Below are 20133 nucleotides of genomic sequence, written 5' to 3' on the forward strand. Positions count from 1 at the left end.
GATGTATTGACACACACTACAGGCTTGTCAGTAGGAGTGTCTTCATACAGCCATATTACTAGGTAGTCACCAATAAGCATCTGTGACTTCAGACTTCCTCATAAAGCATGGCAAATAAATGTCTATCAATATTAAGATCTGTTCCGGCAAGAAGACTCCAAAGTGTTGGGCTGTATCCCTAATACAAGTTTTTGCCTGCCTATCTATCCATTCACTTTGTATCTATTGCGTTTGCAATAACTTCAACCTATACCAATAATACCTTACAGCATATCACTAAATCAGAATGTTATTCTGAGTGTGTGGCGGGTGGAACAAACCCAGATTAGCCAGGGCTGCACCATGGGTTGACATCCACAGCAACCTCAGCCAGGCACAATGGAACATAAACAATCTCCTACAAAAGTATGTATCTAGACTTGCACAAGTCTCTAAGGCAATGATTATTAGTCTCAATCATAATTTCTAGAAATGTAAATAATAATAGTAAGTTTTTAAAACAATTACAATAGTATTCCTATTTCTGTTCATTGTCTACTTTAGGAGTATTATGTATGTATTTGTGTCCTTTATCGACTTTAGGAGGGGCTGTTTGCGAGTACAATTATAGATCTTATGATCAGGCCTCAAAGTTTAATTTTTTTACCAAGTAGCCGATACGGCTACAAGTATTTTTTTCGAGGTAGCCAGTTAAGCCAATAGTGTTGGTAGCCAAAAGCATTTGAAATTATCTTTTATCAAATAACTATTATATGTACAAGTCATGGCACTAGTCTTGGAATTGTATATTAGGGTAAACTGTACTTATGTTTTGTTATTTGTGACTCGAACAATGATGCAATTTATGTTACTAGATTATATAGGTATATCCTTGCTTATCCAACAAACTATTAACTCAAATAAAATACCAATTACATTATAATTCATGTATTTTGGTTCTTTGGTGACTTGAGGAGGAATTATTTGCGAGTACAATTAGCAGCAGACATGTTTATTTTTGTGTCTGCATATGTCTAGCAATAGAATTTCGTTGCCACAAGATATTTTTCAAGGTAGTCATTAGGCTACCCCATAACTTTAGACAGTAGACAAATTGAAATTTAGGACGCATTGGCGACCGTCTTAGTTGCAACTTTGAGGCCTGATGATGGAAAAACAAACACTTGTTTTGCCAATCAGGGATCAACAATGTTGCGCACTCTACCATTGTCAGCTGATGCAAAGCTCCATGCAGCAATATAGGAATCCGTTGTGCACAGAAAGGGATAGCATGCAGTATTGCGAGTATGCACCTCCCTGTTTCAATTGACAACTTTTTGACAATTAAATAACCTATCGTGTAAGTTTTTTATTGACATTTTTTGGCACGGTAGATAATTTTATGCATCCACATGTTGGGAGCCCCCATCCCACCTTCTTCCCTCTAGCATCATACATCTATAGATGGACCGAGTCCACATATTGGGAGTCCCCATCCCACCTTCTTTGCTCTAGCATCATACATCTATAGATGAACCGAGTCCACATGTTGGGAGTCCCCATCCCACCTTCTTCCCTCTAGCATCATACATCTATAGATGGACCGAGTCCACATATTGGGAGCCCCCATCCCACCTTCTTCCCTCTAGCATCATACATCTATAGATGGACCGAGTCCACATGTTGGGAGCCCCCATCCCACCTTCTTCCCTCTAGCATCATACATCTATAGATGGACCGAGTCCACATATTGGGAGCCCCCATTCCACCTTCTTCCCTCTAGCATCATACATCTATAGATGGACCGAGTCCACATATTGGGAGTCCCCATCCCACCTTCTTTGCTCTAGATCATACATCTATAGATGAACCGAGTCACCATATTGGGAGCCCCCATCCCACCTTCTTCCCTCTAGCATCATACATCTATAGATGGACCGAGTCCACATATTGGGAGTCCCCATCCCACCTTCTTTGCTCTAGCATCATACATCTATAGATGAACCGAGTCCACATGTTGGGAGCCCCATCCCATCTTCTTCCCTCTAGCATACATGTGTCGTCGAAGTCAGAGAGATTCTGTCTGGACTGGCAGCAAAGCTTCTAATCTTATCCCACCCCTTGCGTTGCCAAGGATAGGTCAGTTAGAAGTCATTATGACTGCACCCCATCACAACACAACCACTGCCTGGCCAACATCTGTGTCCCACAATACCATTGTATAATACAATTACTATGAAGCCAGGTCGTCAATACTTGCTGTCAATACAATCAACACTGGATACCTGCCCTTCATCGGTGTTTCACAACACAGCAGAATTACTATGAAGCAAGGTATGCAATACACTCTCAACACAGCAGTATAACTATGAAGCCAGGTATGCAATACACTCTCAACACTGCAGTATTACTACGAAGCCAGGTATGCAATACTGGCTGCCCAAACACTCTCAACACTGCAGTTTTACTATGAAGCCAGGTCATCAACACACTCTCAACACTGCAGTATTACTATGAAGCCAGGTATGCAATACTGGCTGCCCAAACACTCTCAACACTGCAGTATTACTATGAAGCCAGGTCATCAATACACTCTCAACACTGCAGTATTAGTACTATTACTATGAAGCCAGGTATGCAATACACTCTCAACACTGCAGTATTACTATGAAGCCAGGTCCTCAATACTGGCTGTCAATACACTCTCGACGCTGGCTACACTGTATATTTATTCAACAGGACAACACTGAGACAGACTGAGTGGAAATCTTCAAGTGAACACTGAGAATGCTGATCAAGACTGGCTCACATGTACAACTCACTTGCAAACACATTCCCAATCTGGAGTAGGGATGAGAACTTGAATCATTTTCTGTACATGTGTAGTCCCTCTCTTCAAAAAATTTCCTAATTACACAAAAAAAACTGTCCAACACTCAATATTGAGAGAAAAATTGAAATTACCTGATTCCTGCAGGTAGCGGTAAACGAGATAGTTCACCTCGTCACTGCCTAGGCTCATGGTCACTGAGGCACACGAACCATCCAGGTAGACTGGGTCTCACATCATCTGCCGGACCGCTCACATCAGACAGCTCTCACTGTCAACAAAACAGAACAATTATCATTATCACGGATCAAACAGCTCTCACCGTCAACAAAACTGAACAATTATTATCACACATCAGACAGCTCTCACTGTCAACAAAATTGAATAGTTATCACCATTATCACAAACAGACAGCCCTCACTTTCAACAAAACGGAACAATTATTATTGTCACACATCAGACAGCTCTCACAACAAAATGGAACAATTACCAAATTATCATCATTATCACACATCAAACAGCCATCACTGTCAACAAATCAGAACAATTATTATCATTATCATACATCAAACAGCCATTACTGTCAACAAAATATTACACAATCATTAGACATCAAACCCTACTCACACATCTCACAGGCAACATCTATCAAGAAGCCCTCTGACTAGGTGACATAACAATGTCTCTGATCCAAGACTCCTTTCCATGATTCATTAAGATGGCTTTTTTATTATTATTACAGGTCTTTGTCTAAGTACTGTCAACATGTTCATGATGTCCTTCGAACATGTTAAATGAGTTCAATTTATAACATTTACATTGTACATGTTAATATTGTCATAACCTTGACCTTTCATATTGGAAAAGAATTTTCTGTGGAAAATGTCCAAGTTTTCAATATTACCCGATATAAGCATCAGTCTGCGTTTACAGACACTTATCCAATTATCCAATGCCAGACTCTAGCTAGTAGCATCAAATTTACAGAAAATTATTCCACAAGACAAATCAATGCAAGTCAACTCAGAGACTGAGAAAGAAGTAGACACACGACACAGTGACAGTAATTATCACAGGGAGGTATCCCAACCTCCGGCCCAGATAGGGGACATCAGTGAATGTGACTTCAAGAAAGAAGTAGACACACGACACAGTGACAGTAATTATCACAGGGAGGTATCCCAACATCCGGCCCAGATACGGGACATCAATAAATGTGACTTCAAGAAAGAAGTAGACACACGACACAGTGACAGTAATTATCACAGGGAGGTATCCCAACATCCGGCCCAGATACGGGACATCAATAAATGTGACTTCAAGAAAGAAGTAGACACACGACACAGTGACAGTAATTATCACAGGGAGGTATCCCAACATCCGGCCCAGATACAGGACATCAGTAAATGTGACTTCAAGCATATGCACTCAGTATACTCCAGCTTTATGACACTGTCTGCAAATAATCAAATCTGGACCAGACAATCCCTTGATTGACAGCATGAGCATCGATCTACGCAATTTCGGATATGATGACATGCATCAACCAGCGAACATGACATCCAAATTTTGTTAGTCATCTCTTACGCCAAGCATAGTCTCCTCTTAGGATAAGCATTGGTTGCTGAAGAACAATCCTAACTTGGATCTTCACAGGTTGCAGCATGGCATCTCAGAAGGCTAGCATTATACAACTGGCTAGCATTATACAACTGGCATCAATCCGCCTGCCCGCAGGTATGCATAGACGCATGCAAGTTTAAGTATAATATTATTACCCGGAATCCCCACAGGAGACAAACAAAGGTTACTGAGGACCTGTATTTTCACCCAGAATCCCCACAGGGAGACAAGCAAAAGCTATTGGGGACCGTATGCATAGACCCGTGCAAGTTTAAGATGCCACAAAAGTGCAATAATCTTGACCGCGACGTCAAAGCCCAGTTCACCTTGCCCCTTGCTCTCACCACTTCGTATGGGGCGGTCGGGTAGCCTAGTGGTTAAAGCGTTCGCTCGTCACGCCAAAGACCCGGGTTCGATTCCTGACATGGGTACAATGTGTGAAGCCGATTTCTGGTGTACCCCGCCGTGATATTGCTGGAATATTGCTAAAAGCGGCGTAAAACCATACTCACTCACTCACTCACTCACCACTTCGGTTTTATCTGTACTATGTGCCAGCATAAGTGATCTCCATGCCACTGCATTCAAGCATTTTCCTGCTGATTCTACACAACAGAAATATTCCCACAAAGTTTTTGTAGAAACCTACAATGACAACAACCATTATTGATACTAAAATAATAGTGTTGTGATCATCAAAACAAGACAAAGTAATTCAATACCAAAATGCCTTTTAATTTTTTCAAGACTGAAATAACAGCTATCAAAACAATGATTGTGACTTGTGAATGACTGCAGAAGATTTTGAACAAAGATTCTTTGCCGAAGTGTTTTTGTTTTAGGATGTTGTTGCCATTGTGAACTCCCAAACTCGTGAACACAAGCAGCAAATTGGGGATGTTCCTGATGACGTTGTTGTAGCCAAATGGGGAAACCACGCTGGAAAAACACACATCATAATTGCCTTTGAAGAATCCTTTGGTTTGTTTATTGTTTAACACAGTACATTAGCCTTTTCCAGCTACATGACGGCAGTCTTTAAATATACACGACTGGAGCAGGTAATCCAGTGATTGACATCATGAGCTTTGATCCGCGCAACTGGAATGTGATGACTTAGCCTCACAACCCAATCCATGGAGTCACCTCTTACGACAAGCAAATGTCACTTGTAGTGATAGGTTAAGGCCTGATTTTCACATTGCAATTTATTGCAATAGTGACACGTCTATTGCGAAACCGTCTGTACCACAATATATTGCATATGTTCTTTCATCTGTAAATGTTGTGAACCTGAGTGAGTGAGTATGGTTTTACGCCGCTTTTAGCAATATTCCAGCAATATCACGGCGGGGGACACCAGAAATGGGCTTCACACATTGTACCCATGTCAGGAATCGAATTGTGAACCTGAATAAAAGTGGATCCAGTGGTCTTCCCCCACATATTTTGGACCCCTTATCTTTGTGTCTTCATCCACCATTGTGCATGCTACATGTATGGTCACCAAGTATGCACAATACACACATCATCATGATCATATAGGAGGCTGTTTGCGAATAGTTTCACTTTTCGATAACAGGAATAGGTTGCTAATTTCTGAATTTCATAAGTTCAATTGCCACTTAAGTAAACTTTGCTAATAAGATGAAAATATGCATGATTTTGAAAAATGCAGTACAAACCTATATTATCCAAACATATTGTGATATGCATTCATTAGTATTTAAAATCTGGTATACCGGGTAATACCATGCACCTCTAGTCTTTGGGAACCAATATACTTACCCTGGAATCACCACGGGAGACAAACAAAGGTTACTGGGGATCTGCATTTTTACCCGGAATCTCCAGAGATTAATACTTGTATCGAGAAGTAAAAGAATTTAGATTTACTGATGCATCAGTGTATTATCCTACTACGTGACATATTTCAGATTTAGACGAAAGATTTTGGTTTAAAAATAGTTGTGGTTAAATTGTTTTAAGCAGGAAATTGCAACGCATATTAATAATATGGAATCTGTGACAAAGATTTCTCATGCACATATTTTGGCATTAAACATCGTGCCCAAGCATAAAAAACAAGGCGACAAAAGCCAAGAAGGCATTTCACGCACATTACACAATCATACAAAAAGATGGAAATAGAAACTGAGCTGTATGTTTGACGACTTTTAGAGATATTTTTTGTAGATCATATTTAATACATTATTTAATTTATCTAAAGATTTGCTTGAAATGTATTTATTTTGCTCTTTGACATTATCGATATGGACCTGTTGTCGAAGCATGAGCGCCAGAATTATGGAAAATAGTTATTAATTTAAAATCTATCAATAAAATATGATTTTTTTAAATGAAATACTTGCACGTGTTTAAAGACACTGTGAAAAGTGAAAGATTTAATAAATGAATGATATGACTAGTAGGTTTTTATTGATAACATTATATATTTGTTACATGGCGACATTTAGGCTGGTGTACCAGCATGCGATGTGTGGGGACGCATGACGTCTCGGCCAGATTACCGACATGCGGTGTGGACACATGACGTCTCGTTCGGTGTACCAGCAATGTGGTGTATTTGGACACATGATGTCTCGACCCGTGTACCGGCATGCACTGTTGAAAAGAGTTAATCTGAAACTACATATCAAAACTTGTTAACATCCAAGATTATGTTTTAAAAGCTGCATCTAATGGAAGTAGAATCAATACCTGTGTGGGTCAAGTTCACACCTGTGTGGGTCAAGTTCACACCTGTGTGGGTCAAGTGAATACATGCGTGGGTCAAGTGAATACACGCGTGGGTCAAGTGAATACCTGTGTGGATCAAGTGAACACCTTTGTGGGTCAAGTGAATACATGTGTGGGTCAAGTGAATACATGTGGGTCAAGTGAACACCTGTGTGGGTCAAGTGAATACCTTTGTGGGTCAAGTGAACACCTGTGTGGGTCAAGTGAGTATCTGTGTGGGTCAAGTGAATACATGTGTGGGTCAAGTGAATACCTGTGGTGGTCAAGTGAATACCTGTGTGGATCAAGTGAACACCTTTGTGGGTCAAGTGAATACATGTGTGGGTCAAGTGAATACATATGGGTCAAGTGAACACCTGTGTGGGTCAAGTGAGTATCTGTGTGGGTCAAGTGAATACATGTCTGGGTCAAGTGAATACTTGTGTGGGTCAAGTGAATATATGTGTGGGTCAAGTGAATACATGTGGATCAAGTGAACACCTGTGTGGATCAAGTGAACACCTGTGTGGGTCAAGTGAACACCTGTGTGGGTCAAGTGAATACACGTGTGGGTCAAGTGAGTATCTGTGTGGATCAAGTGAATACATGTGTGGGTCAAGTGAACACCTGTGTGGGTCAAGTGAACACCTGTGTGGGTCAAGTGAGTATCTGTGTGGATCAAGTGAATACATGTGTGGGTCAAGTGAATACATGTGGGTCAAGTGAAAACCTTGGTATGAGTTGAATATCTATGCAGGTGTAGTGAATACCTGTGTGGATCAAGTGATCAATTACTGACCAAACTGATAAGCCTTACAGCAGAAATATGACTTCGGGACTTACAAAGCTCAGAAATGGAGTCATTACTACACTGAGAGGCATTAAAAACACACACCAGTCAAAATCATGCGACAGTGATAATATCACACATGATATAACATGAAAAGATCATAAAACGTGAAATGGAGATCAATCTTGAGAAAATGATGTTGTTTTTCTCAGGTTTTAATGCAAACCAATGACTGGAGAGCATTTCAAATACAGGAGGTATGAAATCAAAGTTCAAAGATCAATAACGTGTATGCCCACGACAATCGGTGACAATGCATGTCTGAAGTCTGTAAGGCATTGATAAGCAGTCTTCGAATAAACGCCTGTGGAATGGCCCTCCATCATACCTGCAGAGCTTGAGTTAACTCAGCGACAATCTGTGGTGGTTGCAACTGACGTCAAACTCTACTGCCAAGCTTTTACCACAAAGGTTCAATGGGAGGGCCAATTTAACACCTGAACATTGTTTTGTTGCAAGAAATTCCGGGTCAAGCAAGCTGTATGAGATCGAGCATTATCATGTTGGAACGCCAGTTGGTTAACGTCACGTCGTCGTCCTCTCAGCAACGGTAAGAGTGCTGTTTGCAACACTGTGTCAATGTCGTTGAGATTTCCACGAATCACAACCAAGTCAGAGCAAAAGGTGGCATTAATTGACACCTCCACCCCCAAAACAATCATGTTCAATAATGCAGTTTCGAGCAAAACGTTCATGGTTCCGTCTGTATAGACGGATGCGACCATCTGGGAAACTGACGTTGCAGCGTGATTCATCTGAAAAGATGACATCTCTCCATAGCTTGGGAGCAAGACGACCACCTGCAGCTGCCCAACGTTCACACACAAGATGGTGTGCGTGAGTCAAGATCTGGCCACGATAGGGTTGACGGCACCGGATGTTTCATGCAGCAAGGCAATGTAGGACTGTGCAATCACTGATTGGTCATCCCCTTGTTCCCATCATGCCATGGCAGTCTGTTGTGCTGTTCTGAAGCGATCCCTAAGGTGACTCACAATGATGAGTTGGTTCTGCCTCCGTGACGTCACAGGCAGCATTCCTGGTCGAGGACGGTCGGCAACACTCCCAGTTGTCCTGTAACAATGCTGCAGTCGGACAACAGTTGATCGATGGACATTGAAGTGCGCAGCAACGTCTCTCGGCGTCTGACCAGCTCCCAACATCCCTATGGCTTGGTTCCTCAGTGCGTTGCTTAACCATGGCATCATGGTTATGCATGACACCCTGCCCGCACTGTGTTTCTTTATAGGGCCCAAGTCCCCACTATGCACGTACATGATGACTTTTTTCTGATCTTCCTGATTTCCCACATTTTGCCTTCATGGTTGTGTTTTAGTCATCAAGCCACTGCATTCATGGCAGTTGGGATTCAAACTCAAACATTTGATGTTTGACATTGTTCTGTATACCCCTTTACTTCATGTCAGTTACTAGATACACAGACACAGATAACGCCGACTTTTAGCATGATAGTGGGTGTGTGCTTTTAATGCCTCTCAGTATAGTATTCCAGAGGTTAATGATCTGGGGGCAGTTGTAACAACACATACTCTAGCACTATGGTTTCCCACCAACCTTGCAACATGAAACTCCAACAACTCATCTCCTTTCTAAAACAACCACCGACATCCAGCGGAGTGCAGGCCACATTCCCCACTGGGTACAGGCAGCCTCAGATCAGAGGCATGCTTCACGTTCAGGGTGACATTTTCCTTTCCATGAAAAGAATATATTCTTGAATGAAATGTTAAAATATGTCCAATGAGTTTCACAGACAGGCCAAGTAGCCGATATGGCTACAAGTATTTTTTTCCAGGTAGCCAGTGGTAAAATTAAGAAGTCAAGCCATTAGTGTTGGTAGCCAAAAGCATTTGAAGTTATCTTTTATCAAATAACTATTATATGTACAAGTCATGGCACTAGTCTTGGAATTGTAGATTAATGTAAACTGTACTTGAGGTTTGTTATTTTTGACTCCAACAATGATGCAATTTATGTCGGTTCATTGTATCATGATGTCAATCACTGGATTGTACGGTCCAGACTTGATTATTTACAGACTGACGTCATATAGCTGGAATATTGCTGAGTGTGGCATTAAACAACAAACCAAAAAACAAACATGTCATGTCATCCGAGTCTCACGCCGAGGACCTTCACCTGACACCCTAAAATGTCAAGGATGACATGTTTTCCACAAATTATTGGTGCTGAAAAATGCAGTACAGAGAACTACAGCAATGTTGGGGAATTGTATTTTTTCTATGTCTGCACTCTGGCAGCAGGCACTGCTAACAAAACCATAAATAAGATACCCTTCCCTGACCCAGGAAAACTTGAACCAAATCTGATATATGTGCACATATCATCATGAACATGGTTCTTTGCATCAGCTTCAGTAGTCTGTCTTACAGACCCTGATAAAAATATATATCAGCCCATGCAAGTCTATGTTTGGCAAGTCTAGATTACTGCAGTATCAGAAAATGAAGAGAGTCACTGGGCTCCCTTTTATTATATTTTTATTAAGATAACTGAACAACTGTTTTTTCTGTACGATATGTTTATTTCAGAGACTAGATGTTAGTCTACAGCTTCAGGAGAGTTTGGAGTTATAACACTGATTTACCAGCTGAGTTTAAAAACCAAACAGAATTTTACAAGACTCTGGCTTCACGCTAAAGCAAAAGTCACAGACTGCCTGACTTCAAATTTAAGGGGTTGGTAATGGCATGTCTGGGACCTTGACGTTTACTTCCATTGTATTGTCCAGACTCGATTATTTACAGATCGCTGTCATATAGCTGGAATATTAGAGAGTGCGGTGTTAAACAACAAACAAACCAAGTGCACGTATGATTGTGTGTCTCTTTCAGCAATATCATGGCTGGGGACACCAGTAATGGGCTTCACACAATGTACCCATGTGGTGAATCGAACCCGGGCCTTCGGCGTGATGAGCGAACGCTTTAACCACTAGGCTACCCCACCGACTAGGCCGTTACCTGGCCTGGAATTGAGTCCTTGGCATGACCATATCATGAAACTATCCAGCCTGTGTCTACTTGCTTGTTCAGCATGTTCAGTTAACACTGTGAGATTTGCACTGTACCAGAGCTCCAGATAACTTTTTGAGCAATTGAGTTTTTACTCAAAGGTTTCCATTTAAATTGGGTTATTACATTTTTCATTGGGTAACCAATATTTTTTCACTCATCTATTTATCACTCTATTGTGGTTTTTCCCAAAATGAAGGCCAGGGATACTTCTTGCATTCACTGGTGCTGGTTGGAATCGATTTCGTAGGTGTGTTGTCCGAATCCAGCTGTCTTGTCGATTATTGGTTACGTGTGGCCTGCCACTCCAAGGATGGTCTCTGACTGCATTCGTCTGTTACCAACGTTGCCATAAACACTAAATGGTGTTTCTGTGGACGTTAAATTGTCTTGCAACATCACACTGACTCGATCCTGCTTCAAGCACAGCAATGGCTCGCAGACGCTCTTTTTCGGACAGGTGTGGCATTTCGTAATGCTGAATAATTGCGTAATTTTGTTTTTTTTCTGAGTGGTTGTTGTCAGCACAATGCTAAACAAGGCATATGGAATCCTGTTAACGCACATGTTTTTATACCCATTATTGGGTAGTGAAATGCATGGGGCTTGCATAAAAGTCAACTTTTGCATGGAATGCATGTTTTTCTGAAGCAGTTGCGTTTTTGTGGCTTGGTTCCATACATGTACTACAATATTAAAAACCAAACTTTACTTGTTTGAAAAATACACTAAAATATTGGTGTCACAGGAACTTTTGTTGTTGAGTATATGAATATCACCGATGTTTTGTTCAACAACAAAGATTTATAAGGTACTTTATTTGCCGATCCACAGCAGCGGTAGATATTGGCACTAGTCCTGTAGTCTTTACCAAACTGCCCAATAGTAAAGGTATCCTAAGGACTAGTAGAAATTGACCCATTTTAAGGGTTTTGCTCCGTGTTATCATTATAAGGACTAGTGGACAAAAACTGTTAGTTTCTAACCCTGCACAGGGACTGGCAGTCACATGATTCACGGTCCAAGCCTAATTTCAACAGTAAAAAAATGGTAATAACCGGTAAACAGGGACGCTGAGTGAGTGAGTTGGGTTTAACGCCGTTTCTCATAGTATTCCAGTTATATATTACGGCATGTCAGGTTGATGGGGGACGAAAGCTCGAAGTGATGCAGACATTTACCACTTTGGTGAAACCAATAAGCACTGGTATGGTACTGACAAACCTAGAAACTAAATCGGGGCGAACCGGGATTCGAACCCACAATCAAAGGTTTCTGGCATGTCCAAGGGACAGAACTCTGTACACAGGACTGGGCCAGGCCACCCCTGTTACCTGATGCACAAACCTTGTGTTATGCTCTCGCTGACTGGCTGAAGATATTTCTCTCCTTTTGAGTCCATTGGTTTAATCACATAGGGCAAAATCACTTTTGATTGTTGCTAGGCAGGGCGAGTCTCAGGGTAATACCATCTTTTAAAGAAGTGCATGTGACACTTTCTCATCTCATTAAAATACAGATATAATTTGTAAATGTAATAATAGTCCATATGCTGTGACTAAGTCGAAAGTAATGCTCGAAAGTAATGCCTATAATTTATAGAGGTTTGTGCTCCTAAACATCAAGATATTAGCACACACTGCAGACCCGTGAAGATCCAGGGTAGAACTGGTCTTCAGCAACCCATGCTTGCAGTAAAAGGCGACTGACGGGATCGGGTGGTCAGGCTAGCTGACTTGGTTGATGCATGTCATCGATCCCAATTGCGTGGATCGATGCTCATGATATCAATCACTGGATTGTCTGGTCCAGACGATTATTTACAGACCACCGTCATATAGCTTGAATATTGCTGAGGGCGGCGTTAAACAACAAACCAACCTCATAGTCATAGAGGACATGACACCCTGATCTAACACCTCGATATAACTGTCAACATATCATATCAATGTGATTGTAACTATCCCAGTTTTCGGCCTGAGTCCGAGGCGCAGGATACCATCAACTATATGGACCATGACACGACCTACCACCAGTAAGATATCAAAGTAGGTGTTGAGGTGCTGTTGGTAGTGGTAGAGCGTCCGCCTGGAGAGTGGAAGGTCCGGTGTTCTATCCCCGGTAGTGTCATACCAAAATACGTCAAAAGATGGTACTTGTTACTGGGGTAGTCATGTTAAAATGTGGCATGGTATCTCAGTGGGCTAGCACTATATATCAGCATTGGACCGGACTAAGACGATGATGCCATCAATAACAGTCAGCTGAGTCTCTTCATGCAGAACAGGCGCGATGGGGTAGCCTAGTGGTTAAAGAGTTGGCTCGTCACGCCGAAGACCCGGGTTCGAATCCCCACATGGGTACAATGTGTGAAGCCCATTTTCTGGTGTCTCCCGTCATGATATTGCTGGAATATTGCAAAAAGCGGCATAAAAAAATACTCTTGCAGAACATAGCAATTTACAATATATGTTCCCTTTCCTTGTAATGTTTTATATAAGTCTGCTAGTCCCAGAACAAGGGATGTCTTGTCAGCTTTAGAACTTGGCACAAGTCCTGGTCCTTGCCAAACTGGCCAATAGTAAGGCATCATAAGGACTAGTAGAAATAATGCCATTTTAAGGGTTTTGCAAATATGTTAGTTTCTAGCCCTGCTTATGAACTACCACCAGTTGTCTGGAGTCACTGAGTATCCTCATAGCACTATCAAAACTGTGTAGTTGTGGTTGGCAAACAATCATGTCCTGGCGTTCTGTCTATTGTCACAGAAACACCACAAATCCACTGAGATTGAAGTCAATATAATTCTACATATTTACTGGGGTAACACTTTTAACACCTCAGTGGTAAACAAACAAGTGGGTCAATGCTTGGAAAACATGCAGAAGTATGAGGCATGGTTTTGACACTCTAGCGTTTGCAGCAAACTCACTTGACCCAGTGGACATCTGTACCCATGCATGACAAAAAAAGACAGGCTGATTTCAAAGATGTACTGGATCTAAACCATTTGACCTTTTGAGCAAAGGTAGCCTGCAGTTATTTTTGTGAGAGTTGGCAGGCTGCCAGGAGCAGAAGAATGAGGCTATGGTCTGTTTCATAGTTCTCACAGTCTCATGGGATTGGCCTGGGCTCAAACAAGAGCTGCTTTACTAAATTGTATACAAAGTCTCCCTGTTCAGTTAAATGCCAAGACTTCTTCATCAAAGTATTCAGTGATTTATCATCCGATAGACAAAATGAACATTATTCAAAGCTTTTTAGTACAAAGAAAGGGAAAGTACATTGAAAGTACCTTGCCACATACAATAAATCACCTTTAATAACAATACTGAAATATTCTAGTAACTGTTTCATAGTCAGAATGATTCTAGATTATTATTGTGTGGCATAAGACAAGCGTTAACATGAGATTGCTTCCAACTAGATTTGTCCAGGCATGGCACAGTTGACTACAGTATTACTATATAATCATAATATGAATTACAACTTGTTAAATCCACACAAATTCAGTTTCATCATTGTGACAGTTTTGTCACCATGACTGACATCCATCAGTGAAAGAACTGTAACTTAATCCCCTACTCAGAAAAAAAACATCCCCATTGTCTGCCCATGGTGCTCTGAATTAATTCATTGAATCATTACATTTGAAAATATCAAGCAATCACGTAAAGTTCACAAAACTGTGAGGATGACTGTTTTTTTATTAAATAATTGGAACTGTATGTACAGTATGCAACTAAGGTAATTCGAAACTTGTAAATAACATAGGTATATAATATGTGATTAAATTAAACACTCATAATGTTAAACTTAACACAGGTTCATAAAATACCTTAGATACCCAAGAGGATAAAGTAAAAGATTCTCCAGTCAAAACACCTTGGTATAATGTGGTAATATTATCATGCAATGCACCTCTAAATTTCCTGCATATAACTTATGACCCCTAACTTACTTTACTATCAATCCTAAAGAAAGCCTTTGTAAGAAACTTTCAAAGAGATAAAGCTCACATGTGTAAAACTACCTCTGGTAATACCTCGTTATCATGGACAGGATCGGATGTTCAACTATAAATCAAAGAAAGGAGCTATTAATAGCACACTCTTGCTCAAGGCATAGCTAAATGGAAATGGACTATATTGGGTGGAGAGTATTGGGGAACCGACTATAGCTGTTGTGGTGACACTTGGGGGAACGGACCATAGGCCCGAAATAAGCGCTATGTTTCGTGTCCAGGTGCACTGGCATTACGCTATCAGTACAAATTATCCAAATAATTACCTAAATGAAAATGTCACCATGAATGAATGTAAAACGGCGCAAACTTACACTGCCATAAACAGCAAATCTTGCTCACTATATCTCGACTACCTCGACCAACACAACCTGTGAAAATGTCGGCAATAAACGTAGCATTGGTATACTAACTGTAACCACATTACACACAATAATATTCTCCCTCAGTCGTATCAATGGCAACCATCAAATAGAACCGTTATGATTTGTCATGCAACGTATTTGTGGAACTATAGCCTTTTCTAAGTTTCCATTCAAACGAAAACGCGAGGCTTTTATCCCTTTTGTGGCCGAACCATAAATTGATATTTCAAACAACACAATACATACGTTATCAGAACACTGAGAGAGGGTAAAGACCTACCTTGCTATCACTAGTCCCACAGCAGATTCTTATATCAGTAGGATAATACTGCGCCTTACGAATCGTTCACAGCAGGTTCCAAACAACGCCACACAACTTGTGCACGTTTCTGAGATAAAGAATACAATATTCCAGACGAAAATGCCAAACTACGGTACTGTTTACATCCAAACACCGTGTGAACCACAAAATATTCCGTGAATAATAAGCAGAATCTTTAAATTATAATTGGTACTCTTCAGCGTTGCCTTCTCTTCCCCTCCTTATGGCGACAATGGCGGAAGAACACTATGCAGTGCGGCAAACAGGCTTCTGACTGCAAGCAAGAGATCAAATATATGTACACGTATGACGATTGGCGAGTCCTGTAAGAGCATTAAAATCCATCGAGCGATTATCAGAGTGCTGTTATAAATAAATTCATGTTCGATTTTGTCTGCGGGTTTCATTGCACTAACCTCGCGGAGCGATACATCATCAGGGACACGCAACACGACCGAATTACTGTGAGTGACGTCACAAAATTGGGTTGAATTATTCTCATTTCGAAAGGGGTTGAAGGTCTGAGTGGAATGTGTTTTTTTTGTTATGACGTGTGTCCTGCTGGTTTTCAATGACACACGCAAGTTGTTTTATGGTAGAACCTGTCAAAATGTTCACATATTAACAGAGTACGTGCCAGAGGTTTCCATATGGAAAGAATAATCTATCCTGGCGGACATTGTGAATGATGAAATCTTCCAGATTAGTCTATAAGCAGTGAGTGTGGATACACAAAGTAGCCGGTGCGTCTGGTGTGATACAAATGATCGGAACAAACTACAAATGTTCCTTCTAAACAGAATACGTAATTACAGTCATTTGTATTTTTGCAGAAGCCATTGGAGTAAGTAAATCCCAGCTTGTATTTTAATAGGTCAGGCGCTGACACTAGCTCACGCCCCTACTGTCTGTATTGGTTTCGTTCGTGACCTAGTCGGATTCACCTGACTTGACAACTCAGTAAGTAGCCAAACGCAGCCAATCTCTGAGCGTGAACTTTTCGCGGCGAAACCGGTTATCGATTCGAGAATATATTGGCGTTCCGTGAACAATGTACATTTTATTTGCACTATTCCGACAGAACGCCCACGTGGCGTGGCTATTTGTGTGCATCAAGAAGTGATCGGAAAATTTAATTTGTGTACGATAAAGACACAGAACATTATAGTTAGATCTACTAGAGTCTAGATTCTACGCCAGGACATCTGTGTACATCGACCTGCTTTATGTTACTTCCAGTTATGAGTGCTATGTTCTTTATGCGAGCCCTCTATACCGTGGTCCTGTATGAGTGCTATGTTCTTTATGCGAGCCCTCTATACTGTGGTCCTGTATGAGTGCTATGTTCTTTATGCGAGCCCTCTATACCGTGGTCCTGTATGAGTGCTATGTTCTTTATGCGAGCCCTCTATACTGTGGTCCAGTTATGAGTGCTATGTTCTTTATGCGAGCCCTCTATACTGTGGTCCTCTATGAGTGCTATGTTCTTTATGCGAGCCCTCTATACCATGGTCCAGTTATGAGTGCTATGTTCTTTATGCGAGCCCTCTATACCGTGGTCCTGTATGAGTGCTATGTTCTTTATGCGAGCCCTCTATACCGTGGTCCTGTATGAGTGCTATGTTCTTTATGCGAGCCCTCTATACCGTGGTCCAGTTATGAGTGCTATGTTCTTTATGCGAGCCCTCTATACTGTGGTCCTGTATGAGTGCTATGTTCTTTATGCGAGCCCTCTATACCGTGGTCCTGTATGAGTGCTATGTTCTTTATGCGAGCCCTCTATACCGTGGTCCTGTATGAGTGCTATGTTCTTTATGCGAGCCCTCTATACTGTGGTCCTGTATGAGTGCTATGTTCTTTATGCGAGCCCTCTATACTGTGGTCCTGTATGAGTGCTATGTTCTTTATGCGAGCCCTCTATACCGTGGTCCTGTATGAGTGCTATGTTCTTTATGCGAGCCCTCTATACCGTGGTCCTGTATGAGTGCTATGTTCTTTATGCGAGCCCTCTATACTGTGGTCCAGTTATGAGTGCTATGTTCTTTATGCGAGCCCTCTATACCGTGGTCCTCTATGAGTGCTATGTTCTTTATGCGAGCCCTCTATACCATGGTCCAGTTATGAGTGCTATGTTCTTTATGCGAGCCCTCTATACCGTGGTCCTGTATGAGTGCTATGTTCTTTATGCGAGCCCTCTATACCGTGGTCCTGTATGAGTGCTATGTTCTTTATGCGAGCCCTCTATACTGTGGTCCTGTATGAGTGCTATGTTCTTTATGCGAGCCCTCTATACCGTGGTCCAGTTATGAGTGCTATGTTCTTTATGCGAGCCCTCTATACTGTGGTCCTGTATGAGTGCTATGTTCTTTATGCGAGCCCTCTATACCGTGGTCCTGTATGAGTGCTATGTTCTTTATGCGAGCCCTCTATACCGTGGTCCTGTATGAGTGCTATGTTCTTTATGCGAGCCCTCTATACTGTGGTCCTGTATGAGTGCTATGTTCTTTATGCGAGCCCTCTATACTGTGGTCCTGTATGAGTGCTATGTTCTTTATGCGAGCCCTCTATACCGTGGTCCTGTATGAGTGCTATGTTCTTTATGCGAGCCCTCTATACCGTGGTCCTGTATGAGTGCTATGTTCTTTATGCGAGCCCTCTATACTGTGGTCCTGTATGAGTGCTATGTTCTTTATGCGAGCCCTCTATACTGTGGTCCTGTATGAGTGCTATGTTCTTTATGCGAGCCCTCTATACTGTGGTCCTGTATGAGTGCTATGTTCTTTATGCGAGCCCTCTATACTGTGGTCCTGTATGAGTGCTATGTTGTTTATGCGAGCCCTCTATACTGTGGTCCTGTATGAGTGCTATGTTCTTTAAGCGAGCCCTCTATACTGTGGTCCTGTATGAGTGCTATGTTGTTTATGCGAGCCCTCTATACTGTGGTCCTGTATGAGTGCTATGTTCTTTAAGCGAGCCCTCTATACTGTGGTCCTGTATGAGTGCTATGTTCTTTATGCGAGCCCTCTATACTGTGGTCCTGCACTATGACCGTGGAATATATTTATTTTATGAAAAAAATAATAATCTAGAAACGCATACAAAAGCAAGTCTAGCCAGCTCAAGCTAGCTCTATTCCACAGCATAGGGAATTTTTATTTTATTTTTAGAGTCAAGAAGGTTGCTGTGTAATATAAGATTTCAGAGACTAAATGTTAGTCTATCTATACTGCTGCTTCTGTCGTCTTGGTGCCTGACAGCGATGAACTGAAACACAGAGAAGATGGCAGTCATGGCATATATGCAGGGTGTCACTGTGTAACTTCAGCACTTCGTTGGGACCGACACAGCGGGCGGACAACCCACGTACCGTACAACCTCGATTAAAGGCCATTTGCAGTCGTTTCGCAAGAAATAGGGGAGACGGGGTCATATTGGGGTAAATGGGTTTTGATCAAGAGAACAGTGCAATTAACAAACGCAAGGCAGCATGGGATAGGACCAGTTGAATATTTGTTTGTTTTGTCCCAGTCCACCCCACGTGCAGGTACAATGGGACTCTTGGGACAGAGTGGGGCCAGCACGTACATCGCTAGTAGACTCGGGGCCCTGTTAAGTAAGTCTGCGTTAAAGTTACGACCATCTTAGCGCTACGATCGCTTTGTGAAACAGGTCCGAAGGGGGGACATTTGAACTTTGCGCATATTTCTGCTGTACATGTACATGTTCTTTCAACAATGTGAAACTTAAGGCAGTTTACCCATGAGAACTTAATCATATTTTGACAATTAAATACGCCCCGTTTGTCACAATGTTAAATCTTCAATAACAGCACGTTTGTATCTTACATTTTTCATGTGAAACTACCAAATGACCTTCACACAACCTTAAATTCACACTACCTTCACACAACCTTCACGTACACTACCTTCACACTACCTTCACGTACACTACCTTCACACTACCTTCACGTACACTACCTTCACACAGCCTTCACATATCCTAGCTTCACGTACACTACCTTCACAATACCTTCAGGTACACTACCTTCACGTACACTACATTCACACAACCTTCCCACTACCTTCACACTACCTTCACACAACCTTCTCGTACACGACCTTCACACTACCTTGACACAATCTTCACAATACCTTCACACTACCTTTACACAACCTTCACAGTACCTTCATTCAACCTTCACATCCTCTTCACGTACAATACCTCACACAACCTTCACACTACCTTCACGTAATCTACATTCACACAACCTTCACACAACCTTCACACAACCTTCACACTACCTCCACACAACCTTCACACTACCTTCACGTACACTGCCTTCACA

The 20133-nt window shown here is 41.6% G+C and overlaps 1 protein-coding gene across 1 annotated transcript in view; it reads right to left on the minus strand.

The window, feature by feature from the left end:
- Positions 1 to 16244, minus strand: part of LOC124124173 (F-box-like/WD repeat-containing protein TBL1XR1) — a 66275-nt gene extending 50031 nt beyond the window's left edge. Inside the window, exons 1-2 of the mRNA XM_048386877.1 lie at positions 15747 to 16244; positions 2944 to 3080 (exon numbers count right to left, since the gene is read on the minus strand). Coding sequence (XP_048242834.1) covers positions 2944 to 3001 — 58 coding nt within the window. The 5' untranslated portion in view covers positions 3002 to 3080; positions 15747 to 16244. The remainder of the gene's footprint in view (positions 1 to 2943; positions 3081 to 15746) is intronic.
- Positions 16245 to 20133: the final 3889 nt, after the last annotated feature.

Source organism: Haliotis rufescens, unplaced genomic scaffold (genome assembly GCF_023055435.1).
Source record: "Haliotis rufescens isolate VD_foot unplaced genomic scaffold, xgHalRufe1.0.p SCAF_61, whole genome shotgun sequence".
NCBI classification, from domain to species: Eukaryota; Metazoa; Mollusca; class Gastropoda; order Lepetellida; family Haliotidae; genus Haliotis; species Haliotis rufescens.